Source organism: Ctenopharyngodon idella, chromosome 10, assembly GCF_019924925.1.
Source record: "Ctenopharyngodon idella isolate HZGC_01 chromosome 10, HZGC01, whole genome shotgun sequence".
NCBI lineage: Eukaryota > Metazoa > Chordata > Actinopteri > Cypriniformes > Xenocyprididae > Ctenopharyngodon > Ctenopharyngodon idella.
Window position 1 is genome coordinate 29,057,432 of NC_067229.1, and position 27,542 is coordinate 29,084,973.

A 27,542-nucleotide genomic window follows, 5' to 3' on the forward strand; every position below is an offset into this window, starting at 1 on the left:
CATAAATTTAACTGAATTTTTTTACAGTGTGTAAAATAAAAAGTTATGAACTGTAATTATTACAATATAAACCTTTAAATTATACGGGTCTGAACTGTAAAATAGACAGTAAACTAAGTGCTGTACCGTAAAACCTAAAATGTTGCTACCGTATTTTTTTAGGTAAATTTCTGGCAACCACAGCTGCCGTTTTTTTACTGTAAATTTTACGGGGATTTTTTTTACAGTGTATAATGTAGGTTTTAAAAGCAACTATGAATTTCACTTCATATTCAACTTTAAAACATGCCAAAAAGTTTTCAACCAATTTATTATCCACATTATTCTTAATTATATCTATTATCAATTACAGGAACATTTCGGCATCACTTCAGAACATGAAACAATATTATTTACCTGTCTGAAACAAAAATACTGTGATAAAGTAGTGATGCAAAAACAATTAAGAAATAATAATAATAATAATAATAATAATAATAATACAGTTGGTATTAACAGGCACTGAAACGTGTATGTGCGCACATGAGAGAGACAGTGTGAGATTAAAAAGGGTCCCAATGAGTGAAAGAAGAGCTAGGAGAGAGAATTGAAATCACAACACAAGCACATGGTGATTACAGAAGTCAAAGTCACCTGCAGGACTGTAGTGTGTGGCTACACACCCAGAGAGAGAAGAATATCACTTTCAAAACTAGAAACAGAACAAATATTCTTGATAATCACTGTCATTATTAAAAAGAAGAAAGTCGGTGCAACGCCCCACTTGTTTTCACATCAACAGCGTAGGAAATAGGCTAATTGACTCTGTAAGCAAGAACAGTAGAGAGAGAGAAAAACCTTCTGGCAGAAGATGTTCTGTTCATAGTCCAACAAGCAGCGTTTAGAAAGAGCAAATGTAGCCCATGAAATCAAATCTGCCTTTGTATCCGTCTCACATCCAGATTAAAAAAAAAAAAAAAAATCTATGGAAATCATGACAACAAAAATCTGTACCTTTTCAGAAAGAAGAAATGCGAAGAAGAACAAATCATTTAAACATCTAAAACAGAAGAAATAATTCGTAATTGTGAAAACATCTATTAATATTTAGAATCGCACACAGTAACTCAATAACTTTTGTCAGTAAAAAATAATGCCTCTCATCCCATACGTCACCTCATAATCAAACGCCTACATCATGTTGTTTTCTGCTGACGTCACATTTTGATCTAGCAGTTTTATTGCAGCCCGCTTAGGGCTTTTCGTAAGTTGTCCTGTATGTGTTGGTTTGTTAAAACAAAGTCCGCGGCTATATCAGTTAATATTCAGCTAAAACGTCTCAAGCTACATGAATGAACAATACAAAAAGTTTAAATTCAGACTGTATATTGAAAAATTCAAGACGTCAGCATTTCTGTGTATTGTTGCGGGTTTTTTCAGACAAATGCAAGGAAAGCATAAAAACAGGTGTCCCATTGTGTCTTTATTTTCTGAATCTTCTTTTCAATTACTGAAAACACAAAACAAGGGATTCAGGAGTGAAGCAGAGGGGTTGAGGGAGGGCAAGGAGCTCTGAATCTCTGCTCTCACCCCATTTCTGCCTTTATAGTTCCCAGTTACGCACAAACACACTGGGCTGTCTTCCTGAAAGCTCGGCACTCTGGGAGTTTTCCAGAGGACATTGTTTTTATGCAGGCAAGATCTAGAGCTTGAATGCTGAATTATGTTTTTCAATGAGAACTGAGTCTGTTGCCTGCGTTGACGCAGTTAGCCGTTAGCATCTAGCATAAACCGTTCGGATGGCTGCTTACACGTCAGTGCTAATGCTGCAGCTTCGTGTGAACATCTCCCTCATGGTGACTGAGCGGCTGAGGTTTAGTTTGTGGTAGTTGGGTAGCGGCGTCGGCAGCTGGGTGGGCAATGGGGCAGGCAGCGGAGTGGGCAGCGGGGCGGGCAGCCCCAAATCCTGCTGATGCACGCTACGGTAGCTAATGCGTTCACCACCATTTCGCAGGCCGTCTGGCTGCTGCAGGTAAAATGGCAGGTCGTAATGCGTACAGGACGGACAGTACGTCTGCGAGCGTGTCAGTTTTCGTGCTGGCGGGGGCGTGAAGAGGGCAGGCCCATTGGGGGTGGTTGCCGTAGGGACAGTGGCCGCCAGGATGTTGTGATTTGAATGCACTGGCGGCAGACGAGACGTGACTGCGAAGTCAGGCTCCTCCTCCTCTGACTCCGACTCCTCCTTCTTACAGCAATAGTACTAGAGGGGTGTAAGGAGAGAGTGTGTCAGCTTCGCATTTTCACTCTTTAATGCATGAATGTTTCACCAATCATTATTACATATTCAGGTCTTTAGCTACCCGGATCTATATCTAACACGAATGGCTCTCTAACTGCCAAAATAGATTAAACCCCATTGATATTTTATTTCCAATGACAAAAGAATAAAATAAAGCATAATTTATTACCTTTTGGAACTTGGAAGGGTTCATTTTGAGCAGATGATTTTTACCATCATCACTGTCATCATCAGAGTTAATTTCCTTAGAACATTCAGCATCTGGCACATTTTCACTATCTCAACCATATTCTCAAAACTATAATTTTCTAAGTCTTCAAAATCAATATTTTGATCGTTGACAGCGTCTTCACCAGATCCACCATCAAGTGACAGTAACACTAATATTTGATTGCATTCAGTACTTGCTCTGCAGTAAATTGCTGAGCCATTTCAAGTTTCACTTATGATACTTATGTATTCTTTTGTTTTATGCCTGCGGCGATTATGAGTGTCATGTCATCATTGTGTATCAAACATTGCCACCTTGAGGAAAAAAAGGTGAATTGCACTTATTGAGTCACTAAGAGATTCAATTATTGTTGCGCAGAAAAAAAATATATACTTACACTATTAACTGGGGTCGCTAACGATCCTATACACTTGTTTACAAAAAAAATAATTAGAAAACAGGCACTCTTTTATAATTTTATTTTTTTCTTGTTATATTGTTTATAATGAATAGATTGAGGAATACTACGAAGGCTAATGTCTAACTTTAAAAAATTAATGAGGGGGAGGGTAGTAAATGATGTCCCGGGTCGCTAATGACCCGAGGTATGCATTTAAGGGTTAATTATACAAAATAACTTGGTATATATGTAAAATTGAAAGGCATTAAAGGTGGGGTATCCATTTTTTTCAACTACACTGTTTGGAAGTTAGTCGGGCTGATACCAAAAACAAACGTCTAACCAATCAGAGGGGCGTATGATGGTCAAGGAGACAGAACGAGCAAGAGGGAGATTTGAAAAAAAAAACAAAAAAAACACAGAAAGAGAAATGAGACACAATACAAAAGAGCTCAAAAGAATATCACTGGAATGAAGGTTTATGACTGGGCAAATGCTTTAGGACCTGTGTTAATATTAGAAAAGCTTTCCAGCACTGGAGAGAGCTAAGCGGGAAGGCCTGAAAACAGACATGGAGGCTGCTTTGAATCCGCTGAACATGCAAGTAAAACAGGGTTTGAGTGTCATGATTGTCTGGGGCTGCTGTGCTGTTGGCGATTAACAACAAACTCTTGTGTACTGTACGTTCATTTTTTGTGCTTCCTTGTCGTTCGTTCATCAACTGCGCTTTATTTTTCGTGAAGCATTTTGTTGCGCGTCAGTTGTGATACACAGACACCCACTCTCGTATTGCGTGTGTAACAGAGGCCAGATAGTGAGAGCTGTGCAGGTAAACCACTGCACACTGACGACCGCTAATGCGGTGCTTAGCGTCAAAGAGAGGGGTGGGTTTGTTTGGGTTGATTTCAAATATCAACAATGTCCAACAGCGTTGTTGAAAAAATGGATACCCCACCTTTAAAGGGATAGTTTACACAAAAATCCAATCAAAGTTGTTTAGGACCCCACTGACTTTCATTATATGGGAAAGAGTAAAAATATATTTTAGTTTACCATAAATGCTTGGCATTCAGCAGTAGACTTTAACCAAAAACAACAGAACTAATTATAAAATTACATAGATGTATTTAAGTCCTGTTTGGGTCAAAAATGCACTCTTAACTACATGCATTTCATATACATTTAAACTATAATACACTTTCATTTAATTGGCAATTGTTTTCTGCCCTTTTGGAAATTTAGTTCTTAAGTTTTAGAAAGTTACTCCAGTCTTCAGTGTCACATGATCCTTCAGAAATCATCCTAATATGATGATGTGTTGCTTAAGAAACATTTATTATTATTATTATCAATGTTGAAAACAGTTGTGCTGCTTTTCTGTAGAATATTTCTGTGGAAACTGTAATCCATTTTTTTCAAGATTCGATGAATAGAAAGTTAAAAAATAACAGCATTTATTTAAAATATAGAAATCTTTTGTAACATTATAAACGTATAAACTGTCACTTTTGATTAACTTATTGTGTCCTTGCTGAATAAAAGTATTCATTTATTTAAAAAAAAAAATTTACTGACACCAAACTTTTAAATGGTAGTTACTTCTTGTGACTAAATTACATTACAAAGAGTGCAAAAAACTTGCACAAAGTTCCATCTAAATTTTCTTTATACATAAATTTGGACATTGATTCGCACTGAGATTATGTCTGAATATGTTAGTTGGTTACCTCTGATGGCTGTCAATTTTAATACAAACCAGTTGGTTCAATGTCAATTTGAATGTGCAAAAAAGAAGAAAAAAAAAAACTTTTGACTTTTCGATTCTGACGTGACGTTAGTTTTTGTGACAAGCAGCCACTTTCTTTACAGAAAACATGATGAGATCTAACAGGAATTACAGAAAAAGTAGACCACGTCACTACTTCCTAAAGGAAGAGAAGGTACCAAAACACAGCATTATACCTACAATACAGACTGAGAAAAACAGACACAGAAACAAAAGAGCAGCAAGAGAGAGTCTCACCTGCAGCCTACAGTAACACAGTACAGCGATAATGCACAGTAAGATTACTGTAGCTAGAATTCCACCTGTGATTACCACTGTCCCGGCTGTCATTCGAAAGGCTCTCCATCAACACCCTAAAAACACAAAAAACAAAGAGAGAAAGGTAATAAAAATTAGGTTAACGAGAAATGCCTACAAAACTTGCCTATGGTCAAAGGTAACCCTCCATACAACCACTGTCTGGGCTGAACTCCATCAGCTTCAATCAAATGTGTCGGAAGAATTTTATGGTCATTTCAGCGTGATAAATGTTTCCATGCGCCTATGTTTTAAATTCCAAAATCATCACTGCACAGGGATAAATGTGAATGGGCAGAACAAATGGGAGGAAAAGAAAGACTAAACTGACCCTAGGAGTGATAATGAAGGTCAAAAGAACAGGAAATGATGAAGAGATACCCTTGGACCAAGAAGACTGATAAAAAGGACAACAGTCAATTTAGAAGGTCAATAAACAAAGATAAAGTGATGGTATTTTAAATTGATCTAGTCATCATTTTGCTCATTCTATTGTAGAATAGAAAAATCCTTCAGGAGAAACTCAAGGTTAAATGTCTTGTTTAAAGGAATAGAACAAGATGCAAGAGCAGGATTGTGAATCTGTAATATTTGTTTTAGCAGCCTAGATCCCTAAATATTACACTACCAGCTACCACCAAGCAGAAGGGACAGATCACAGCAGAAAGATGCTGATGGCCTCACTCAGAGCACACATGAGCACCATTTAGAATTGAAATTACAATGCCTTTAAAAACACCCATATAGGCCTACTATAATAAACAATCTATATATATATCATTAATAGTGGTTCACTTCTGCAACTTCACATGAACCATACACCAGACAGACCCCAGACCAGCAGGGGGCAGATGTACTATGCCTGTTATAAAATGATTGACAGCACCTTACCTTTGGACCCTTTCCACAGTTATAAACATCACAAATCTAGTAAAGTTTTTCATAGTTTCATTAAAAAAAAAAAAAAAATTAATATACATTTATAATGCTATACTCTGTGTAATATTTCCTTGGCAGTAAATTACAAAAAGTGAATTAACGCTGCTACAAGGGTGTTTCTAATACAGCGGCTGAGGGTCGGATGGCAAATTTCACATCATTCTCTTTTCTGACTGCTGTAATCAATCTCCCTTTATTTTATTTTTTATTATTTATTAAAGGTGTGGAAAGATAACAGATTTTTTTCTTTTGTTATTGGAGAAAACAGAAATAAAAAAATTATATTTGCTGTTGTCTCCCATTCACCACTATAGAAGTTTACCCAACTATGATAACTTCCGCTTCTGAGAAGCCCGGAAATGTGAAAAGGGTCTATAAGGTCTCATTAGTTAAAGATAGTTAATGTATGTGCTAATAATAAGCAATATTTGTTACAGTATTTATTAATCTTTGTTAATGTTAGTAATAAAAATACAACTGTTCATTGTTAGTTCATGCCGAGGTCCATTAAATAATATTAACAGATACAACATTGATTTTAATAATGTATTAGTAAATGAAAATGTTGAATTTAACCTTAACTAAGATTAATAAATGCTTTAGAAGTATTTTTCATTGCTAGTTCATGTTAACTAATGTTAACAAATGGAAACTTATTGTAAAATGTTACCATAACAGAGCAAGTTTGAGCACTTAATTGTTGTATTAATAGCTAAAATACTACTACTGAAGCAAAATATGTGGGTCTTTAATAGATTATTCTATCGACAGCACTAGCTTTTAAAAGAAGTTTAGTTTTGTGAACAATATAAAAGGCAATTATAATGTCACTTTGTACATGTAAATGTACATTTCACTTTCACATTTGAGCTTCAGCAAAAACCAATGAGGTTTGTTCTCGAGCATCAAGCAAGTACGGTTGAGCTTCTGTTTATGTTCGCTGATCAATGTTTAGATGTGAATAAAAGCCTAAATTCAATCTGTTTATCATATAAAGTGATCGTGTCTCTTCAGAAAATTTGGACTAAACTGCTCGATTCATATGGATTAGTTCTACAATCTCTTTATGAACTTTTTGAAGAGTCAAAATGCTAGTTGCATGGACATATCTTCAAGAATATTTAATGGAGTACTAGGAGCAAGGAACAGGAAAAATCACCAGGAAAGTAACTTACAAACACTGCATAACATAATCAAAGCTAGACAAAGGACAGACAGAAACTGAAGGCTTAAATACACAGCAAACAAGGGGTTAACGAGACTAAATTAACAAGACACACCTGAACTGAAGACATTAATTAATTAGTAACCAAGGAGACAAACAGGCAGGCTCACAAGGAGAACTGAAACAATTAACAAACTAATAAACTGACTATGAAACTGAAGACAGAGAAAAAGCATGAAAACTGAAGAAAAACAAACTCTAAACGTGACAATCATATAGTCTCTTTAATATTTTGTTATATTGGACATTTAAAAGAGTTTCTGTTGTTAAAGTTTTTGTTATGTACCTATTCACTTTGTTAATTTTACTTAACTTACTTGACTTTACTTAATTTCATGTGTAAAATTTGCTTTTAAAAAAAAATAAAACTTGCAAAAAATGTAAGTAAAAATGATATATAAGAAAACTCTGACGTTTGTTAGGTTTAACGCTTAAAGAAGACTAGCTGTAATAGTGTGTAATTCAGGTGTGAATTGAGAAAAGCAAAGTAATTTTGTGTAATGGTAATAAACTGTAACGAGCTTCATCTATCTTATTCCCTCCACTGGGCGCTCTACATGGACCTCCATCAAGCTCCTAGTTGAATTTAGCTCCAAAACTATTAAGAAAAGAATAGAACAGAAACATTACGTCCTGAATACAAAGGAAACAAAACGTTAGTTCCTGTACTCTTCTTTAAAAATAGGGTCCTGTTGAGATGAGGACACACACACGCAGGTCTCATTTCCTCTTCGACTACCTTGATTAAGAATGTTTGACTTTCTTTCGGTTTCTAGTCTTTTTGTGTTTTAATTTTGAGAGGCATCTGTCTCGGCCAATCAGCTGAGCTGTCCTCGAGTAGTTCGTACCTGCTCTCAACAATCAAATTAGGCCTTTGTAATCTGATTCGTCTAGTGGCCGAATGCAATCAATCGATCTGGGTTGGAAATGAAACAGGACTGTTGGTTTTCATTTGATTGTGAAAAAGGCAGCTAGAAGAGAACATCAATAATGCGTCAGAGCTGATTTTTAATATAAGGCTGCAGGAGAAGCTAGTCTGCTCACCCCTGGGTCAATGACAGGACACTCTTTTCTTCTTTTTTTTTGGTCTGGATTCAAAAACCAATTCATTAACAATGCAATTCATACATACTGAACAATGACTTGAATATACCTTTTCTATGATGTTATGGAGTTTTGAATTAAATTTGTTACTTTGGGGGGCATAAAGTAAAAAATGTCAGGGTGATACAACCTTGATATCATAATGAAGAAGAAAATCGTCATTAAAAAAAAAATCAAATCGAAACTTTATCTTTCACTGTTATTTGTTCAACTGCTTAATATTAATATGTGAAAAGCTTTGGTCATGTGGTGTGACCAACATGCATAAACATGCAGAAAAATCACAAACAGGAAATTACGTCATAAAGAGGACCCCTACAGACCCTCATGACTGTGTGTCAAGGATAATAATATATATATTTTTAGTTACACTTTATTTTAAGGTGTCCATCTTATAGTGTAATTATATTGAGTAATAATAAACTACATGCACTTAAAGGGTTAGTTCATCCAAAAATGAAAATTCTGTCATTAATTACTCACCCTCGTGCCGTTTTACACCCATAAGACCTTCGTTGATCTTCGGAACACACATTAAGATATTTTTGTTTAAATCCGATGGCTCCGTGAGGCCTACATAGGGAGCAATGACATTTCCTCTCTCAAGATTCATAAAGGTACTAAAAACATATTTAAATCAGTTCATGTGAGTACAGTGGTTCAATATTAATATTATAAAGTGACGAGAATATTTTTGGTGCGCCAAAAAAAAACAAAATAACGACTTATTTAGTGATGGCCGATTTCAAAACACTGCTTCAGGAAGATTCGGAGCGTTATGAATCAACGTGTCGAATCATGATTCGGATCGCGTGTCAGACAGCCAAACTGCTGAAATCACGTGACTTTGGCGCTCCGAACTGCGGATTCGACACGCTGATTCATTATGCTCCGAAGCTTCCTGAATCAGTGTTTTGAAATCGGCCATCACTAAATAATATAATAGTTATTTTGTTTTTTTTGGCGCACCAAAAATATTCTCGTCGCTTTATAATATTAATATTGAACCACTGTACTCATATAAACTGATTTAAATATGTTTTTAGTAACTTTATGGATCTTGAGAGAGGAAATGTCATTGCTCCCTATGTAGGCCTCACGGAGCCATCGGATTTAAACAAAAATATCTCAATTTGCGTCCCGAAGATTAACGAAGGTCTTACGGGTGTGGAACGGCATGAGGGTGAGTAATAAATGACAGAATTTTCATTTTTGGGTGAACTAACCCTTTAATATAGGGTTAAGGTTAGGATTAGGTTGTGGTTAAGGTTAGCTGCTTGTAATTATACATAAGTTACTCTTATTATTATAGTAACTACATGTAACAAGGATAATGTAAAATAAAGTGTTACCATTTTTTATTGACAAGGCAAGGTTAGTTTGTAAAATGTTGTTTGGCGCAACTCTCTAAAACCATCATATTCATATTTATGAATTAATCTATAATATTTGTAAAAAGTTTAAAAAAATATTCAGTACCATTTAAAAGTTTGGGGTCAGTTTTAGGCTCAGTCAAGTCAGTAAAGACCCCCTATTGACTGACTTGTTATGACCTTTGACCTGTAAAGATCATCACTACTGGGACTAAAAAGTCATTTAAAAGGGTCAATTAAATAATTTGTTTTTCACATGAGCACGCACACATCAGCCAGAGTCAAGAATGTAGCCTATGTAAAACACAGCATTTACGCACAACGCTCATGTGCATACGTCACTGTAATTCAATGAAGGCAAACATCCATTAGTGTGGTGCAGTCTGCCTCACAAACCTCCCATGGGGACAGATAAATTAGATCACGGTATGAAGAATATGTTGCCACATCACAACACATTCATCACATGTAGCTTTAATTACAGCATGTGTGCAAACACACACTCACAACACAGATACACACAGCCGACCACACAGAAATCATCCTTGTAACGTAACAGTCAAAGTTCAAGAAATTTGAACTTAAAACACCATTTTTCGATTTTTATTAAAAGAAAGATTAAGAGGCCAAAAATAAGAATCCACAACTTTAACATATCAGAATCTCTGATCTCCCTGAAATGGAGAAGAAGCAGCATGCGCGTAACACACGTTTAATCATATTTAATGTAAACACATCCGCTCTGATATGATGAGATGCATCAATCTCACTGAAGACTGTGCAAAGCATATTGCAGTATTAACTGTGTTTGCAAAATCTCTGACATAATTCAGTGAGTAACAAAACATCTGCTTTAAAATATATTGCATATTTGCATGTGGTTTTAAATATATATTTAGCTGATAATTAAAGGTGCAATAAGCGATTACTGAGAAACACTATTGATATTTGAAATCAACCAAAAAAAACACATCCCTCCCTTGATAGCACCACCCCCAAAATGTACGAACACGCAAGAGTAGATGTCTCTTTATCATAGCTGAAGAGAAGTAAAATAATGCTTCATGAAAAATGAAGCCAAGATGATGAACGAACGACAAGGAAGAACAAAAAAAATGAACATACAGTACACAAGAGTATATACAAGCAATAGTTGGTTGTAAGTCGCCAGCAGCACACCAGCTCCAGACATACAATGACACAAGTTACTATAGCTAACATTACAACAACAGCATATCTTGGTTCTGTGAAACATAGCAAAATCAATGTTACTCATTTATGTGTAACCCCTCCGGTGTTACTCGCACTGCAACGAGCAGGATTCAAACCAGCATTTCCAGCATGGGATGTGGATGTGCTAACAAGGACGATAAAGACTCGATAAAGACTGGCTAGCGCGCCTCTTGAGGCCAGGGGAGTGAGGTTTACTTGCACAGCTCTTACTAGCTGGTCTCCGATAAATATGGAGCAAAAAAAACAACAACAACAACAACAAAAAACATGCAAACTCAGCATCTGTTTTCAGGCGTTCCCGCTTAGGTCTCTCCAGCACTGGAAAGTTTTCTAATATTAACATGGGTTCTAAAGCTTTCTTTTTCCAGTGATATTCCTCTGACCTTTTCTCTTTTGTAATGTCTCTCAGCCATCTCTCTTTCTTTAAATCTCCCTCTTGCTCCTCCCCCTCTTCTCCTCCCCCATCATGAGTGGACACGCCCCCTACTGCTGATTGGCTACAAGTGTGTTGTGCTGCTCAGTCCGATCCACTTTCTATAGCGTTTCTCAGAAATTGCATACTGCATCTTTAAAGAACATCCACACATACACCTGTCTGTCCCATGTGCAAGCAAATGTGTGCTTTTATATCTAAAAAAAAAAAAAAAATTTAAAGTATTTTGAGGTAGTTGTGTTCTGTTTTCTACACAGCATAATAGTGTCAAAAAAGAAAGACCTATGTTTGAAATAGTTTGTTTAAAGCCAGAATTACATTGATCAAAAACATGCATAACTACACATTTTTAAATAATGGATTAAAAATGGTTAAAACATATATGTTAGGGATGTCAATTTACATAAATTCCATTAATCAATTGTTGTTTAAATTAATGATCAATTATTAAAGTAATCGTTAATGTTAACCTCTTAAATCAGAAGTGGAGGGGCATTACTAAGGTCACATTTACATTATGGTTCAAGAAACCCAATTCTGATTTTTTTTCCTCCCATGTGGCACAGATCGAACCCATGAATGTGTAAGCAGGAAAAAAGCACATGGATTCCAATATTCTCAGATAGGTTTCAGGCCTCATTCAAATGTGAAAATAAATCAGATATGAATCAGAAACGTGCATTTGCGTATGCCTTGTAAGAGGACAGTTCGGATATTTCCCTGCCAATGTGAGTCGTACGTCATTGAAAAGCGACGGTGGCAAATGAAGTCAACTCAGGTGGACACCAACCACAGCGATTACAGCTGCTACATTCACCCACGCTGCAACAAACGCTCTTCTCCTTTTCTCTGCCTTAAGAGACTAATGTTTTGCTGACCTTTAAAGTTGGTGCTTAAAACAAAAGCTTGTATTATTTTGTCTGTGTCCATTGCACGGCCTAAGCTTTTCCGGGTCAGTACGTCTACCTTGGGTTGTTTCATATATATATATATATATCATGTATAGTGCAAATGCAGATATCGGATATGGGTCACTTTTAAAAGAAGATTGTTCATTGCTTTCAGGTGTGTCTTGTGCTTTCATTGCTTTCAGGTGTGTCTTGTCTTGTCAAAAAAAAAAAAAAAGAAAGAAAAAAAAGGGATATAGTCAACAAATCAGAACTGGGTATCAAGAACTGCAGTGTAAATGCAGCCTAGTTATCACATTACTGCCACTTGCTTAACCAACACATACATTTCCATTTAATTGCAAATAACATATTCCATAATATGTATGTTTTTAATAGTATGCTAAAGTGTACTTCTTTTTCACAAGAGATCCTTTTTATTTATTTTCTCATAATTACCTTTTTATTTTGTATTACTTGGAGGTGAAAACAGGCTTCCACAGATAATTATTCCAAATAAAGGCAAAAAGACATTTAAAGCATTTTTGGGTTTCAGCCCACTTGGCCCAAAATGTTTGGTTTCTGCCAATAATTTTCATTTTCATGCTTTAGTGACTAGTTTTGGCGCCATACCATAAGTGTCTGCAGTAAGCATGGTGTATCTATAGGTTGTTAATATTGAATTCAAATGATGTGCACATTGTCACAGGTGTGCAAATGTGAATATATCTGCCATTTTACAATGGCTTTAAACATATCCAGTCATATTTATAATATATCACTGTTTCTTGTATTACAGTCTTTCATTTGAACTTGTGTTACATAACATAAAGCTGGTTTTGTACTGATGCCAGACTAATCATTCCCTTGTTATGAATAATCATATCTTTTGGTTTGAGTTCAAAGCATCAAGTTCCAAAAAATAAAAAATAATCAAAATCCAATGAAATGAAGTCCCATTTTTCAAGTCAGTAGATTATTAAAAAAATAGACATGATTATTGTAACGAAATTTCACTGAAGGCGAGCAGAGTTGAACCCAAGTGCAGTTTTATTAACCAAAACATGAACAAATACAAAATAAACAAAGACCTGACTTAAAACTTGAAATAAATTTGAACATGAACTAAACAAAATCAACAATAGAGGTCACAGGGAACAAAGGTAGACAAGAGACAATGGTAACATGAGGGCTAAATATACACAAAGACTAAATGACTTAACAAGACACACCTGAAAGCAATGAACAATCAAACAATGAACCAATGAGAAAACAGGACACATACCTAAAACAACCAATCAGAACATGACACATAAGACAAGGAAAGCACAAGACATGAGGGCAAGGAAGTCACATGACAAGAAACCAGGAACAAAACTTCAAAATAAAAGACATGAAACACAAACATGAAACAAAACTCAAAACTAAACGTGACAATTATGTTGTATATAACACATTTTGAGGTAGAATTTCCAGCCAGTGTTTACTAAAGTTGCGCCCCTATCGACAACAGGACACTTTCATTTTAATGCATTGTACTCTTTTATCTGTGTCATATTTCGGGTTTCGCATAGCTCAGTTGGTAGACCATTGCAATAATATACAGCAATCATGCGATCGTGGGTTCGATCCCAGGAAACGCATGTGCTCAAAAAGTGTATATGCACTATAAACCCCTAAGGGTAGGTTTAGGGTTGGGGTAGGTGTAGTTGTTAATAAAAAAAAAAAAAAAAAAAGTTTTGCTAAATGGAAATAGGACAAATGGTGGGTAAGGAACCGTGTAAAAAGTCCACACATTGCATTTAAATGAACACGCATTTTGATTGGTAACGACGGTCATACATCATTTCATGACGACAGACGTAACACGACACTGTCATTATTTTTACGCCAGCTAGAGGGCACATGACTTTAAAACGTAAATATAGGTCGTAATAAGGTGCTTGAAGGAGGACAGTCTCAAATAATTATATTATATACAGATTTATTAAACTTAAACTAACAAACAAAACACACAAGGAAAAACATGAACAGAAAAACCGGTAACTAGTGATGTGAACGGACAAAGAACTGAAACACAGAACTAACAGGTGCACATGATAATCAAATCAATGAGAAACCATAGCTGTGTCTCATTTCGAAGGCTGCGTCCTCTGGAGGTCGCATTCGAAGGTTGCATATGTCATTGAGGTTGTATCATTTCAGAAAAGTAAGTAGGACACTCCGAATGCGACCTTCGAATGCCCCCTTCTTTCACAGGAATTCAGAGGATGCATGAGGCATATCCTTTGCTGCTGCAGATAGCCCACAATTCTTTGCGTCACTGTTAACAACCATTTATTTGAAAAAAAATAAATAAAAATGGCGGCGTCGGCAGTTGTACATACAAGCGAAGATGTGTTTAAATGTATGTAGTTTCAAGCTTGTTTTTGTTTTAAACTTTGTTCTTCTTAATATCCTCCTCCTTTGTCTCTTTAACAGATAGGCTATCTGTTGTACATACATTAGCTCCTCAAGCATCCTTCACAGGATGTGTCCTCTGGAGGATGCAGCCTTCGAAATTAAATGAAATGAGACAAAGCTCATATAAACTAACTGAAAACAGGAAACGGAACTAAAACGTGTCAAAACCAACCGAAACAGAAACAAACACAGATTACTGGTAACATATCCTGCCCATCAATAAGGCATGTCCTCGCACCTTATTAACAACAATAATAAACAAAGAGTCCAACAGAGGAGGGCAGGAGGGGGCTAAGGTAGGGGATGCACACAAAATGAAGGGCCGGGGAGGAGTTAGCGGAAGGAGGATCCAGGGTGGAATCCCCAGCCGGAATTACAGGACGTGGTGGATCCATGGTGGAGCCTTGGCAGGTGGAACCAGGGGAACAACAGACTGAGGCAGAGCTGCTGGTGGTGGAGACTCAGGAGGAGCCGAAGAGCTGACGAGACCAGGTGACACAGAAGGTCCAGGAGACCAAGGCGGAGCCATGGGGATGAGCAGCAGAGGTGAAGTCAAGGTGCCGGAGGACTGAGGCGGAGCCAGTGCTCCCGAGGACTGAGGTGGAGCTAGAGGGAAGGCAGAGCCTGAAGGAGCCAAAGGGGTGGAGGGACATATCATAGATGAAGGCCCATAAGTCCATGGCAGAGTGGCAGAGTGACGACTGACCAAGGCGAAACTGGAAGGATGAGGGAGCCCAGAGGAGCCATTAGGAAGATGGTCCCAGGCGAGGGGGCAAGGAGCCACAGTGGAGCCGTCAGGTCTACGGGCTGAGGTGGAGTGACAGGCTCTGAGGTTCTAGGCGGAGCAAATGGGTCCGACAGTCTAGGGTAAAGCTAAAAAACAATCAGCCCTGATACACAATGAGCAGACAGCGCAGGAGGAGACAAAGGGCTGATGAGAGGCAGTGAGGACAGGGCTGAAGGACTGGGCAGTGCAAGCATGGGTTTTAACAAGCGGACTTCCCGGCCATGACTGGACACACAGACAGTCTTAAAACGACCTCCTTGGCCGATAAAGGACAGGCAGATTTCTCAGGAAAGTCCCTCTTGGCTGACGCGGAATAGGTAGAGGAGGTGGGAACATCAAAGCAGATTTGAACACAAGTGCAGTTTTATTAACCAAAATGTGATCAATAACCTCTCTTTTGGGTGATGAAACAGGCAGGGTGGTTGAAGATAGCTCCTCAAATAATATTAGGGGTGCTGAGTTCAGCACATCCACATCCGCCGTAGTTGAAGGGACAGGGCTCGATTCCATCCCTAATATTTCACCAGTATACCCTCTGGGACAGATGATGTTGCCGGCTTACGCACCTGGTCAGACACACTCCAGGACGATATTGGGCACAGGCTTCTGGTCTGGCATTGCAACTGGGCTCAGGCTCCACGTTTGCAGTGGGCTCAGGCTTGACATCTGTTGAGACGGTGGTGGCGGGTGGCACAAAGTGGGCGGCATGGAGAGTTGCGTTGCGACCCTCCTCCATCTCAACGTTGATTAAGGGGGACCCACAGTGAAACAGGACCCAGTCCACGAACTACTGGAAGCTCCCTCAAGGTCCGTCTCCGGGCAGACACACACAGGCTGTTATCATCATAGTGGACTAGATGGTACAAATCCAAGAAGTCCTGTGTTTGTCTCTCAAGGGAGCGGCCCCCCTGGGAGAGGAGGAGGATACAAACTGCCAATAGATCCATTTTTGTTTTGGTCCTTTCAGCTGTCATGCTTAGTTGCAGTAATGATGAGATGAGATGGATCTAATCGCAGGCAGTAAAGATTTATTAAACTTGAACACTAACAAACAAAACACTCAAGGTAAAACCTGAACAGAACAACCGGTAACTAGTGATGTGAACGGACAAAGAACTGAAAGAAACACAGAGCTTAAATACACACAAACCAATCAACGAAATTAATAACAGGTGCACATGATATTCAAATCAACGAGAAACCATAGAAACTAATTGAAACACAGGAAACTGAACTACAACGTGTCAAACCTGCCCAAAACAGAAACAAACACAGATTACAGTTTACTTTCATTGGCCCTGTCCCAAATGAAACCCTAAGCCCTCGTGATCTTCCTCCGAGTCCACACTTTCGTGATGTAATGCCGCTTTGACTGTAGGGAAGAATTGCGGCATATTGGCCGCAAAGGGGCACTCACGAGCACCCATCTTAGACCTAAAATGACAAATAGGACACCCTATGGTCTCGTGGACTTAACGGACATGAGCGCGCGGTGGCCATTGTTAGGGGCCGTTCACACAGAATGTGTTTTTCTCTTCCAATGTGCTACTTTCTCATTGTTTTTCTACGTAAACACGTGCTAAAAGAACGTGTATGACCGTTACACTCGCGTCTTGTGTCTTTTGCAGCGCCTTGCACATGAGCACCGTGTTTTTAAGACCCCGCTCATCAATGTCAGTTCCAAAACAGTGGACCAATCAGAAGAACTTGGAGGCGTTGCTAGCTTTTGTTTTGCAGTAGCAAGTTGGTGTGGCAACTGTTTTATTTGTTCGTTATTGCTGTTATTGCATCACGTCTCAAAAGTGCGTCTGAAAACCCTCGCGTTTTTCCTGTGCGCTGCGTTTTTAGACGCAAAGACGCGTTCTGTGTGAATGAGCCCTAAGTCCGCAAGACCTCAAGTGCACATGAAGTGTGCCATTTGGGACAGAGCCAGTATTTTCCTTGTTTACAATCTAACTTTCTTGCTAACAACTTTATGAAATCACTGTTCTGTGACACTGTCTGCGATACTTTTCAAGTGGAGGTCAAAGGTGCATTGAAGCCCTGGTGTGAATCATGTAAAAGGGACTTAACAACTCTTGACACAGAAGTTTGCACATTTCCCCATGGTGTGCCATGGGGAATAATGAGAAGGCATTTTCCACTGATGCATGGCAGGGCACACAGGCAAGTCCATTCATGTGACAGCACAATAACACAATCTGACAGGGGACATGAATGTAGAAACATAAACCTGCAACAAAGGTCATTCATTTCTGCACATGCGATAAGATTGTGAGAAGATTCATTTTGACTTGACGCGGCATCAAGTACACTTCCAGAAGAATACATCTGGAATGCATGCACAAAGAGGTTTGAATATGGATGTGCCACACTGCTGATAAGACCACCTGCATACATTTTCATGCTGGCTCAGGCTGGTTTGTGCTAGTTAGTGCCTGTTTGGTGCTGATCTTGCTCAGTCATGCTGGGAAACAGTAAAAATGTAGTTGGTGAAGTTAGTCAACAAGTATGACTATTCTCCAGCCTGATGAGGCTGGTTGACCAAGGTAGTCATGCTGGTTAGGCTAATTTAGAGGTCTGGTGAGGACACCAGCACTAGAATCCAAAATAAAGTATTCTGTAGGCCATATTAAATAATACAACCACAAAACAGTAATACAGACAGATGCTTGCATAATTCTTGCATTATGTGTGTACATTTTGTAAAAGTAAGACATTGCTGTTTATCTGTGCACCACCACAGCTTCACTCTATAACTATTTTAACATTGTTTCGGAGGATTCCTAAAAACCTTGGTTATCTTTAGATGATGGACAGCTGTATGTTACTTTTTATATGATTTAATTGTAGGTTACAACAATTAACTGTCTGTTGCATTTTACATTTGTTGTGTTGTATCACATGTGTAAGATTGCTAACTGTTAACCTGTGTGTTGCATTATGTATGTTAATGCAATGTTGTCATAGCATGTGTATGTTAGCAGTATGCAGGTTATCATGTTGTTACAGTATGTATATGCTAGTAGCATGGACATTAACATGTTAGAGTATGTGTATGTTAGCAGGATGCATGTTAGTCTGTTGTTGCAGTATGTATATGTTAGTAGTATGGACATTAACATGTTACAGTATGTGTATGTTAGCGGTTTGTATGTTAGCATGTTACAGTATGTGTATGTTAGCATGATGCATATTAGGCTGTTGTTGCAGTATGTATATGTTAGTAGTATGGACATTAACATGTTACAGTATGTGTATGTTAGCGGTTTGGATGTTAGCATATTACAGTATGTGTATGTTAGCAGGATGCATGTTAGCCTGTTGTTCCAGTATGTGTATGTTAGTAGTATGGATATTAACATGTTACAGTATGTGTATGTTAGCGGTTTGTATGTTAGCATGTTACAGTATGTGTATGTTAGCGGTTTGTATGTTAGCATGTTACAGTATGTGTATGTTAGCGGTTTGTATGTTAGCATGTTACAGTATATGTATGTTAGCAGGATGCATGTTAGCCTGTTGTTACAGTATGTGTATGTTAGTAGTATGGATATTAACATGTTACAGTATGTGTATTTTAGCGGTTTGTATGTTAGCATGTTACAGTATGTGTATGTTAGCGGTTTGTATGTTAGCATGTTACAGTATATGTATGTTAGCGGTCTGTATGTTAGCATGTTACAGTATATGTATGTTAGCAGGATGCATGTTAGCCTGTTGTTACAGTATGTGTATGTTAGTAGTATGGACATTAACATGTTACAGTATGTGTTTGTTAGTGGTTTGTATGTTAGCATGTTACAGTATGTGTATGTTGGTGGTTTGTATGTTAGCATGTTACAGTATGTGTATGTTAGTAGTATGGACATTAACATGTTACAGTATGTGTTTGTTAGTGGTTTGTATGTTAGCATGTTACAGTATGTGTATGTTAGCAGGATGCATGTTAGCCTGTTGTTACAGTACGTGTATGTTAGTAGTATGGATGTTAGCATATTACGGAATGTGTATGTAAACATGTTACAGTATGTGTATGTTAACAATATGTATAGCATTTTGTTACAGTATGTGTATGTTAACAGTATGTATATGTTAGCAGTATGGATGTTAGCATGTTTAATATGTTTATGTTAATATCATGTATGTTAGCATGTTATGAGTATGTTAGCATTATATTGTGTTTATGTTAGCATGTTATATGTTAGCCATATGTATATTAGTGAGAATGTCAAGTACATCATTAAACAACCTTACGTAATTCATACAGTACTGTCAGTAAAAATGTCATACTTCCATATCCTTCATCGTTTAAACACATACTAACATTTAACAATAATGAGGACTCACAGAATTATCTGAAACAAAGAAGACCACAGAGAGACATTTTGCATGGAAAAACAACCATAGAGAGTGATGTTTCCATTAAGAGTGTGTTTTGTAATTTTCACAAAGCAGGAATTTAATGATTCATTAAACTGTATGAAACCTTACCTAAAATGTTAATTTAACTACATACAATAGAAAACCTCAACAACACAAACAAAGGGTTTGCTAACAGATTAAATTGAAAGACTAATTGGATTTTTTATAGGTCATGACAGAATTAACAGGAAGACAAACTACTTTACCCCTGACCAGGTCTGTGTGTTAATAACTAGAAGGCAAAAGCTTCTTTAAAATGTGCTGTAAGTGCAATAAAACTCTCTAAGTAAGAATTTAGTGTGTCCTAGCTAAAAGTTTCGCACACCCTGCAGTCAAAACTAAATTTCTTTAATTTCAAAGAGATAAAAGGATGTGATTAAATCCCTGTTCAGACAGGCTCAACACACTTGGCCTGAAAAGTAAAAAATATATAAAGCCTAAAGGACAATTTTATATGGGCCAAAAGAATTAAATAGCCTATAATGACTTAGTAATAGCATGTCCTTTGTTATGGCGCTTATAGAGCCGCAAGTCTTGAAACCATAATACATCAACAATTCATATCAACAAACAAGCAAAAAAAGCAGAATGCTGACTGTAAACAAACACACTATAAAGGTTACCATGCATATCAATATCACTTCCCTTTGAGGGACATTTGGTTTAGGAATAAATGTGGCAGATCATTTGTTCATACCACATTAATTCCAAAATAACTCCATGACTATTTCTTCATGCCGACTATGAAGATTAAAAAGCCTATTCTCATTTCTAAGTCACACATCAAACTCAGTAAAAGCACTTCAAGATGAAAAATATGAAACATGGCAGTGCCATATGCACCCTGCATAATCTTTCTATTTGTGGTTCGTGACAAATAAAGCGTTACCCTTGGCAACCCCACGGCTACTGCACAGGCCTATTTGAGTGATCCATAGTGTGTGTGTATTAAGGGATGGAGCATGCAGGTATGCCTTTAGATAATTCATTCCTATACTAATGAAGGGCCTCTGAACACATGAGTACTTCCTCATGCGTCTCATAAGTCTGTAAAGGACTGATGTTAAACCCTCATTGATCCAAATATATGACAGCAGGGAGATGTATTCCCTTACCAAAGTACACAAACACAGCTTTTTCCTAATGTGCAGAATATCTCTGATATCACAAACACATGCACACAGGAAGTAAACTGATTGCTGCGCACAGCTTGGATTTGAATTGCATAGAATATGCAGAAATGCATACCGCAGATAAACAAACTGAAGCGGGCACGCTCAAATGCCAGTGTGTACTTATTTAATGTGTCATATAGGCCTATTGGTTTACTCAAGCAGTTTGATACATTAAGATAATCTTTCAAGATGCAAAGTTTGCAGTCGGGAAAGGGAGAGTGATTCTTTTTTTTTTTTTTTTTTTCCATTGTCTGTCCATAGGGATGTTTGAGCACTGTGTTAAAATGTGTTGATCTTAGTCCATCAGTTTATGACAATTTAGTTTTCATGTATAAAATGTTTGATTTATTAGTTAATTTATCATTTCATTACTATTGCTCATACTTAGGATGCCAATAAACACCCCAATAAACCCTGCCCAAAGTATTTTGCCACACAGCTTCATAATTTTGCCACAATTTGCATCATTTCATGAGAAATAGTTAATATGCAACTGAAATGTATTTTGTTGCTAATCTATAATTATGGTAGGGTAGGTTGTAGCGATTTGTGAAAAGTCTTGATAACAGTATTATATTTATATTTACTCCCTTTGTATCAAAGGTTACTACTGTGTTTTGTAGTGTTGAGCACTGTATGTTTTGCACATAATTGCAAATCTGCAATGGCCAATCTGAGGCATTTAAATGAGTCACTGTGCTGAAAAATCAGCCTCAAACTAGTTTTGTTCATCGTGATCTCATTGAATGATGCTGCATTCCAGACGACTCTGAATTAGGGTTTTCCCACCTCCTAACGGCATCGAACTGGGCCATCCAACCTGTAAACTCGGATCAACCCTGACCTCAGAGAGACGCATCATTTAACAACACTTCCAAAATGGCAGCATATCCTGCTTCCAACAAGCATAGCATAGAGCTACGTATGTCAAATGTAAAATCAAACTTTAACATTAGACATCAGGTTTACATAATGATACCTCAATTTTTGCTTAAGCGAACACCAGCATTTTATGTTATTTTTGTTCTGTTTTTGCCATAATTGACATGAAATGCTCTCGTTGTGTCATGGCAGCATCATGTGGTCAACATGTGAACACGATGCGTGACTGACTGGAACTCACGGAAGTCGTCTCATTTTAACCAAAAATCATGTTTTTTGTCATAATAGTGCAGCTCTAATTCATGATGTATATTATAGCATTTATTACTTTCCACTAGCCTGTCGGCACAGGTCATTATGCCCTATACCATCTAAAGAGATGAAATCCTTCAAGGGCACTCAAAGTGGCATCTTGTCACCATGGAAACGGCAAACAGGTATGCTGCTTGAATAAGTCTCACCCACACAAAACAGTGATTCAAGCTCATACAAATTAATGGTTAAAATGGCTTCTGCTCTAAATTGCAGGTGTTCTGCATTGGGGTTATCCATTTGCAACCTGTGGTATTCAGGCATAATAACTGTCTATATCTTATAAATTCAAGATTAAAGTTACATTAATTAGATGTTGAAAAGTATAAATTCCCTACATGGCATAAAAATATAGGATTGCATTAGATTTACTCTTGGAACAATACATGTCAGAATGTCACATTTATCATGTAGGCACTGAGAGTTAGAGTTACATGTAACTTTTTTAGGATTTACTCTCTCAAATCAACAAATCATTTGTCTTTCAAAATGACAAGACTTAAAAAGATGTTAAAAGGAAAAACCTATAGTCTCATTTTCAGATTTCAAAGTCAGGTCACTCCAATAAAAATTATATTCTACATATGATATATTCAATATTTTAAGCTAATTTCTTTAGTGTTTCTTGAGAATTTCTTTCTACACCTGTATATTATTGTGGTCTCAGCTCAGCCCCTAAATGCTGCCAAACACAAAGTGAATTGTGGTTGGTTGCTTTAGAAGTGGGTCAAGCAGCATCATCCTTTCTAAGTGGGCAGTTCTTGGCCAGAATAAGCCAATATAATGCAATTATAAGACAGTTATGCCAAAATTCAAATATCTGACTCTTAAATTATAGGTTAGTAGCAATAACAAACTGACAAATAATATAAATACTATCAAATAATTAGTTCCTACAATAATTTCCAAATTTCAGATCAAAGCCTCAAAGGATTAGTTCACTTCAGAATTAAAATTTCCTGATAATTTACTCACCCCCATGTCATCCAAGATGTTTATGTCTTTCTTTTTTCAGTCGAAAAGAAATTAAGGTTTTTGAGGAAAACATTCCAGGATTTTTCTCCATATAGTGGACTTCACTGGGGTACAATGGGTGGAAGGTCCAAATTGCAGTTTCAATGCAGCTTCAAAGGGCTCTACGCGATCCCAGACGAGGAATAAGGGTCTTATTTAGCGAAACGATTTTGTATAATTAAAATTAAATTAAATTGACAACCCTACCTATTTCTAAAGGACCTGTCCTCAGTTTAACTGGAATAACAGTGGGTTCGAGCCTCTCCGGCCTCAGGGGAGACTGACTGTGTGTATTAGAGGGATGGAGTGAGCATATGAGTCCTCTTTTTTGTAGCTGCTATGTACACAACCTCTATCCTTCTTCCATCACCACGAAGAGGATAAAAGTGTTTACAGGTGTTACATAAAACACTCTTTTGTGAGATAACATAGTGTGTGTGTTTGGTGTTATTCCTGTAGGGTGGCTGAGCACAGATACAGCCTCTTTTCCACTTTTCTTCCTGCCTTAATCTTTTTATATCTCTGCCTGTCTGCTTGGCAAACGGCCACTCTGTATCCAGATTCATTCTACCATTATGTGGTTCGAAAGTTGCTGTTTCACATTGAACACCCCTAGATGTGCATGGTTTCTCTACAGAGAAGATAAGTTTCCTGCTGAGAAACATCTTCCACACCAAAAGCTGTGAGAAATAATCCATTTTTTATTGCTTTGGGACCTTCATTGCTTCCCAATTCAGCTTGAGCAGTTTGGGGGATGTGACAGCATCAGCTTCCATCCTCCATTAAAAACAGTCTTTGTAACGTCTAACATGTTTATTTTCTACATGGTATCAAGTGGGCATGTTTTCCCTTGGGGCAGCAGAAGCATTGTCAGTCCATGCTGGTGTCTGCGGTCGCAGGAAGTGACATGGCCTTGTGGCAGGAGACATAGCAACTGTCTCTGATGGTGTGGGGGTGCGTGGGGGAGGGGATGGGGGAGGAGAGCAGGAAGGGTGGACAGTAAAGGACATAAATGAAAGAGTAGCGTGGAGATGTGGTGTGAAAGGCAGCCTCGAGAAAAGACTTTTACAAGAATGATGCTTCAAATATCCAATCAGTAAACGTCTCTGCACAAAAAGATCCATATAGTCAAAATAAAATCTAGTCCATTTTAAAACTGTGACTTAAAAATATTTCAATTCTATTTGAGGTGACGCAATAAAAAGGAGTTGTTACAATCTATAATTATTCCTAAACCTTGCTGCATGCAGAATACAAATCATTTTAGTCCCTGAGAAACACATTATCATCACATTATAAAAATGTTTTGTAAGGTAACCTAAAAAATTAGCTTTGTGTTAATATCTAAAATAGATATTTCACCCAAAAATAAAAATCCTGTCATCATTTAGTCAAACTCGTATGTGACCCTAGACAACAAAACCAGTCATATGGGTTAATTTTTTGAAATTGAGATTTATACATCATGTGAATAAATAAGCTTTCCATCGATGTATGGCTTGTTAGGATAGGACAATATTTGGCTGAGACACAACTATTTGAAAATCTGGAATCTGAAGGGTGTAAAAAAATCTAAATATTGAGAAAATCGCCTTTAAAGTTGTCCAAATGAAGTCCTTAGCATTGCATATCCACTCACAAAAATACACTTTTGATACAAGTATCTTCATGGAATATGATCTTTACTTAATATCCTAATGATTTTTGGCATAAAAGAAAAAAAATCGATAATTTTGACCCATACAATGTATTGTTGGCTACTGCTACAAAATATACCCATGCGACTTAAGACTGGTTTTGTGGTCGAGGGTCACATATTAGAACATAATAAACATATTAAACATAGATGCTGCTACTGTACAGGATTTTAAAGTACAACTCAAAACACATCTGTTTTCAATAGCTTTTAATCAGTGACAATTTTATTATATGTGTTGCCTGTTTTTTTCTGTGTGACACTGTAAAGCACATTGGTCAACTTGTTTTAATTGTGCTATATTAATAAAGTTGCTATTGCTATTGCTATTTAGTCAAACTCATGCCATTCCTAACCTGTATGACTGACTTGGAGCATGAAGATATTTTGAGGAATGTTTCAACTGTTTTTTGTCCATAGAATGAAAGTCAATGGGGTCCAGAAAAATTTTTCAAAATATTTTCCTCAGAAGAAAGAAAGTAATACAGGTTTAGAACAACATGAGGTCAACAATATTCCTTTGACAATCAAAAATATGACTTAATGAACCTAACTACATTTGGTTACACCACTGAAAGGTATTTTTACAGTTCAGATCAGGTTGAAATAACTCTTTATCCACTGTTACAGCACAGAAAAGCTGTGTTTAAGATGATTTTAAAGAAATGGTGGTGGCATTTAAAATAAAGTCTGCATATGTGACACTGGCTTGTTCCTTGTTTTTGGAATAGACATGCTATGTTTCCATTATTCATTGGAATGGGGGCATTCTGCAATTAATATGTGTGTGACAGAGAGACAGAGATGTGACGGGGGAGGATAAAGGATGGAGGAACGGTCATGGCTGGGGGTGGAGAGAATACTTTAACATTATTATGCAGGAAATGCCCATCCCCCTGTCCCATCTTGCAACTGACATTGGGGAAAAAAGCTCCTTGCACCTTTCAAAAGGGTCATAGGTCATGGGAAATCAAATCTACCAATCAGAAGGAGTGTAAATTGCCATATCTGCTTGACTGCAAGTGATATCAAGTTTCAAGGGCTCTTGATGTCTGAGTTATAACAAAATGAGCACAGGTTGAGATGTGAAAAGACAGGCTTACTGGTCACATGAACAAAACAGTGCATTGTAGATTGAACAACGACCAAGGGCTGTCTCTTTGGATGTACAAACAGTAGAAAAATGTGCTTTTATGGAGATTAAACATGGTTTTTACAATGGTTTTACCTGGAATTTAACCTATCCTTGGGGTTTTATAGGCATATACGTTGTATAGAATAATTGTTTTCATTTCATAAGATATTCTCAGTATATGTAAGAAACAAATTTGAACTAAATTGAGTTCAGCAGGTCGACTTTTCATAACTTCAGCACCATGGACAGAGAACAACTTCCTGCAATGCCATTTGAAGCTACATCAAGAAAAACAGGCTTCATTTCATTTCATTATAAAGTGTCAATAATGAAAATGTCAACTGGAGAATATGCCTTCGAGCATTATTGACATTAAACGCGAATTAGGAACAATTACCGTTCAAACAAACTAATAGAGAAACCACATTACATTTCTTCACAACAAAAGATTGTGGACAAATAAACCAAACTAAATCACAGTAGTGTTGTAGAGCCCATAAGGTGGTAATCTTACCTACACGATGGTTAGAACTGAACCAGAGCACATCTGCAGAAGTGACGATGCTCGAACGAGACGGGCACGAGCTTTATAAACGAGTTTTAACCGAACTGTTACGGAATCCGCGTAAGTGACTTTCGTCGTTTTGTTCCTCGACTTTAGGCGTCCCACAACGGCTTAAACATGAAGCGAATGGGTGGTAAAACAATAAATGTGGCGTATTAACAATCTCACTCGATTAAGATGAAGCGATTTCTTTGTAAAAATCAAAGAGTTCCTTATTTCATATCCGTTTTAGTGAAGTTGTCAACATCCTGAGCGACTTTTCATAGACAGTCCCTTAAATGTAAGGAAAAGGAGAAGCTCCGAAAGCACAGTATAGTAATTTAGAACAGGAAAAACTTGTTGAGGTAACCACAAGTCTTTTTCAATAGTTTTCAAATCCGCCTTCGTTTGAAGAAATTAACTAGTTCTGCATCGAAGAGTGGTCCGTAAAATGAGGTGCCGTGTAAAACGCTGTTCCTTTAAAGGTCCTCAACCGCAACATGAAAACCTTCGCAGCTCCATAACACAATGCACCTCAAGCTTCATGTATATAGCCTACTGGAGATGTTAGTGTCTTCTCTATTCCTCCTTCTCTTTGTGCGACAAATTACTGTGGACTATGAAATCTCAGCTTGTTTGTTCTCAGAGCTCGCGATGCTGATTTGCCGTATGTTTGGTGTCGCGCGATCTTTCCCGCGAGATAATTGCTGCTGTTTGTCTCGTGCAGCTGAAGTGCACTGTAAATCTGCCCGCGCGCGGAGTGGGCTGAGACGGTTTTACAGTTCCGGCCACTGACTGACGATGTGCGGCTATCAGGAACTGTGATGTGAATTCAACGAATCCAGAGAAGCATCATAAATTCATCTGAGCCCCTGGAAGGCGTGAAGATAACGCCTTACTGATTAATTAAGTCGTAAAAATGCATGCTAAACTTTCTGGGGTC

At 37.5% G+C, this 27,542-nt stretch overlaps 1 protein-coding gene across 1 annotated transcript; it reads right to left on the reverse strand.

The window, feature by feature from the left end:
* Nucleotides 1-293: 293 nt before the first annotated feature.
* Nucleotides 294-27,424, reverse strand: fam163ba (family with sequence similarity 163 member B, genome duplicate a). The gene is made up of 3 exons (XM_051911187.1): nt 26,570-27,424; nt 4,913-5,028; nt 294-2,239 (listed from the first exon to the last, which is right to left on the reverse strand). The coding sequence occupies exons 2-3, from the start codon at nt 5,003-5,005 to the stop codon at nt 1,787-1,789; spliced, it is 546 nt and encodes a 181-aa protein (XP_051767147.1). The 5' UTR covers nt 5,006-5,028; nt 26,570-27,424; the 3' UTR covers nt 294-1,786.
* Nucleotides 27,425-27,542: the final 118 nt, after the last annotated feature.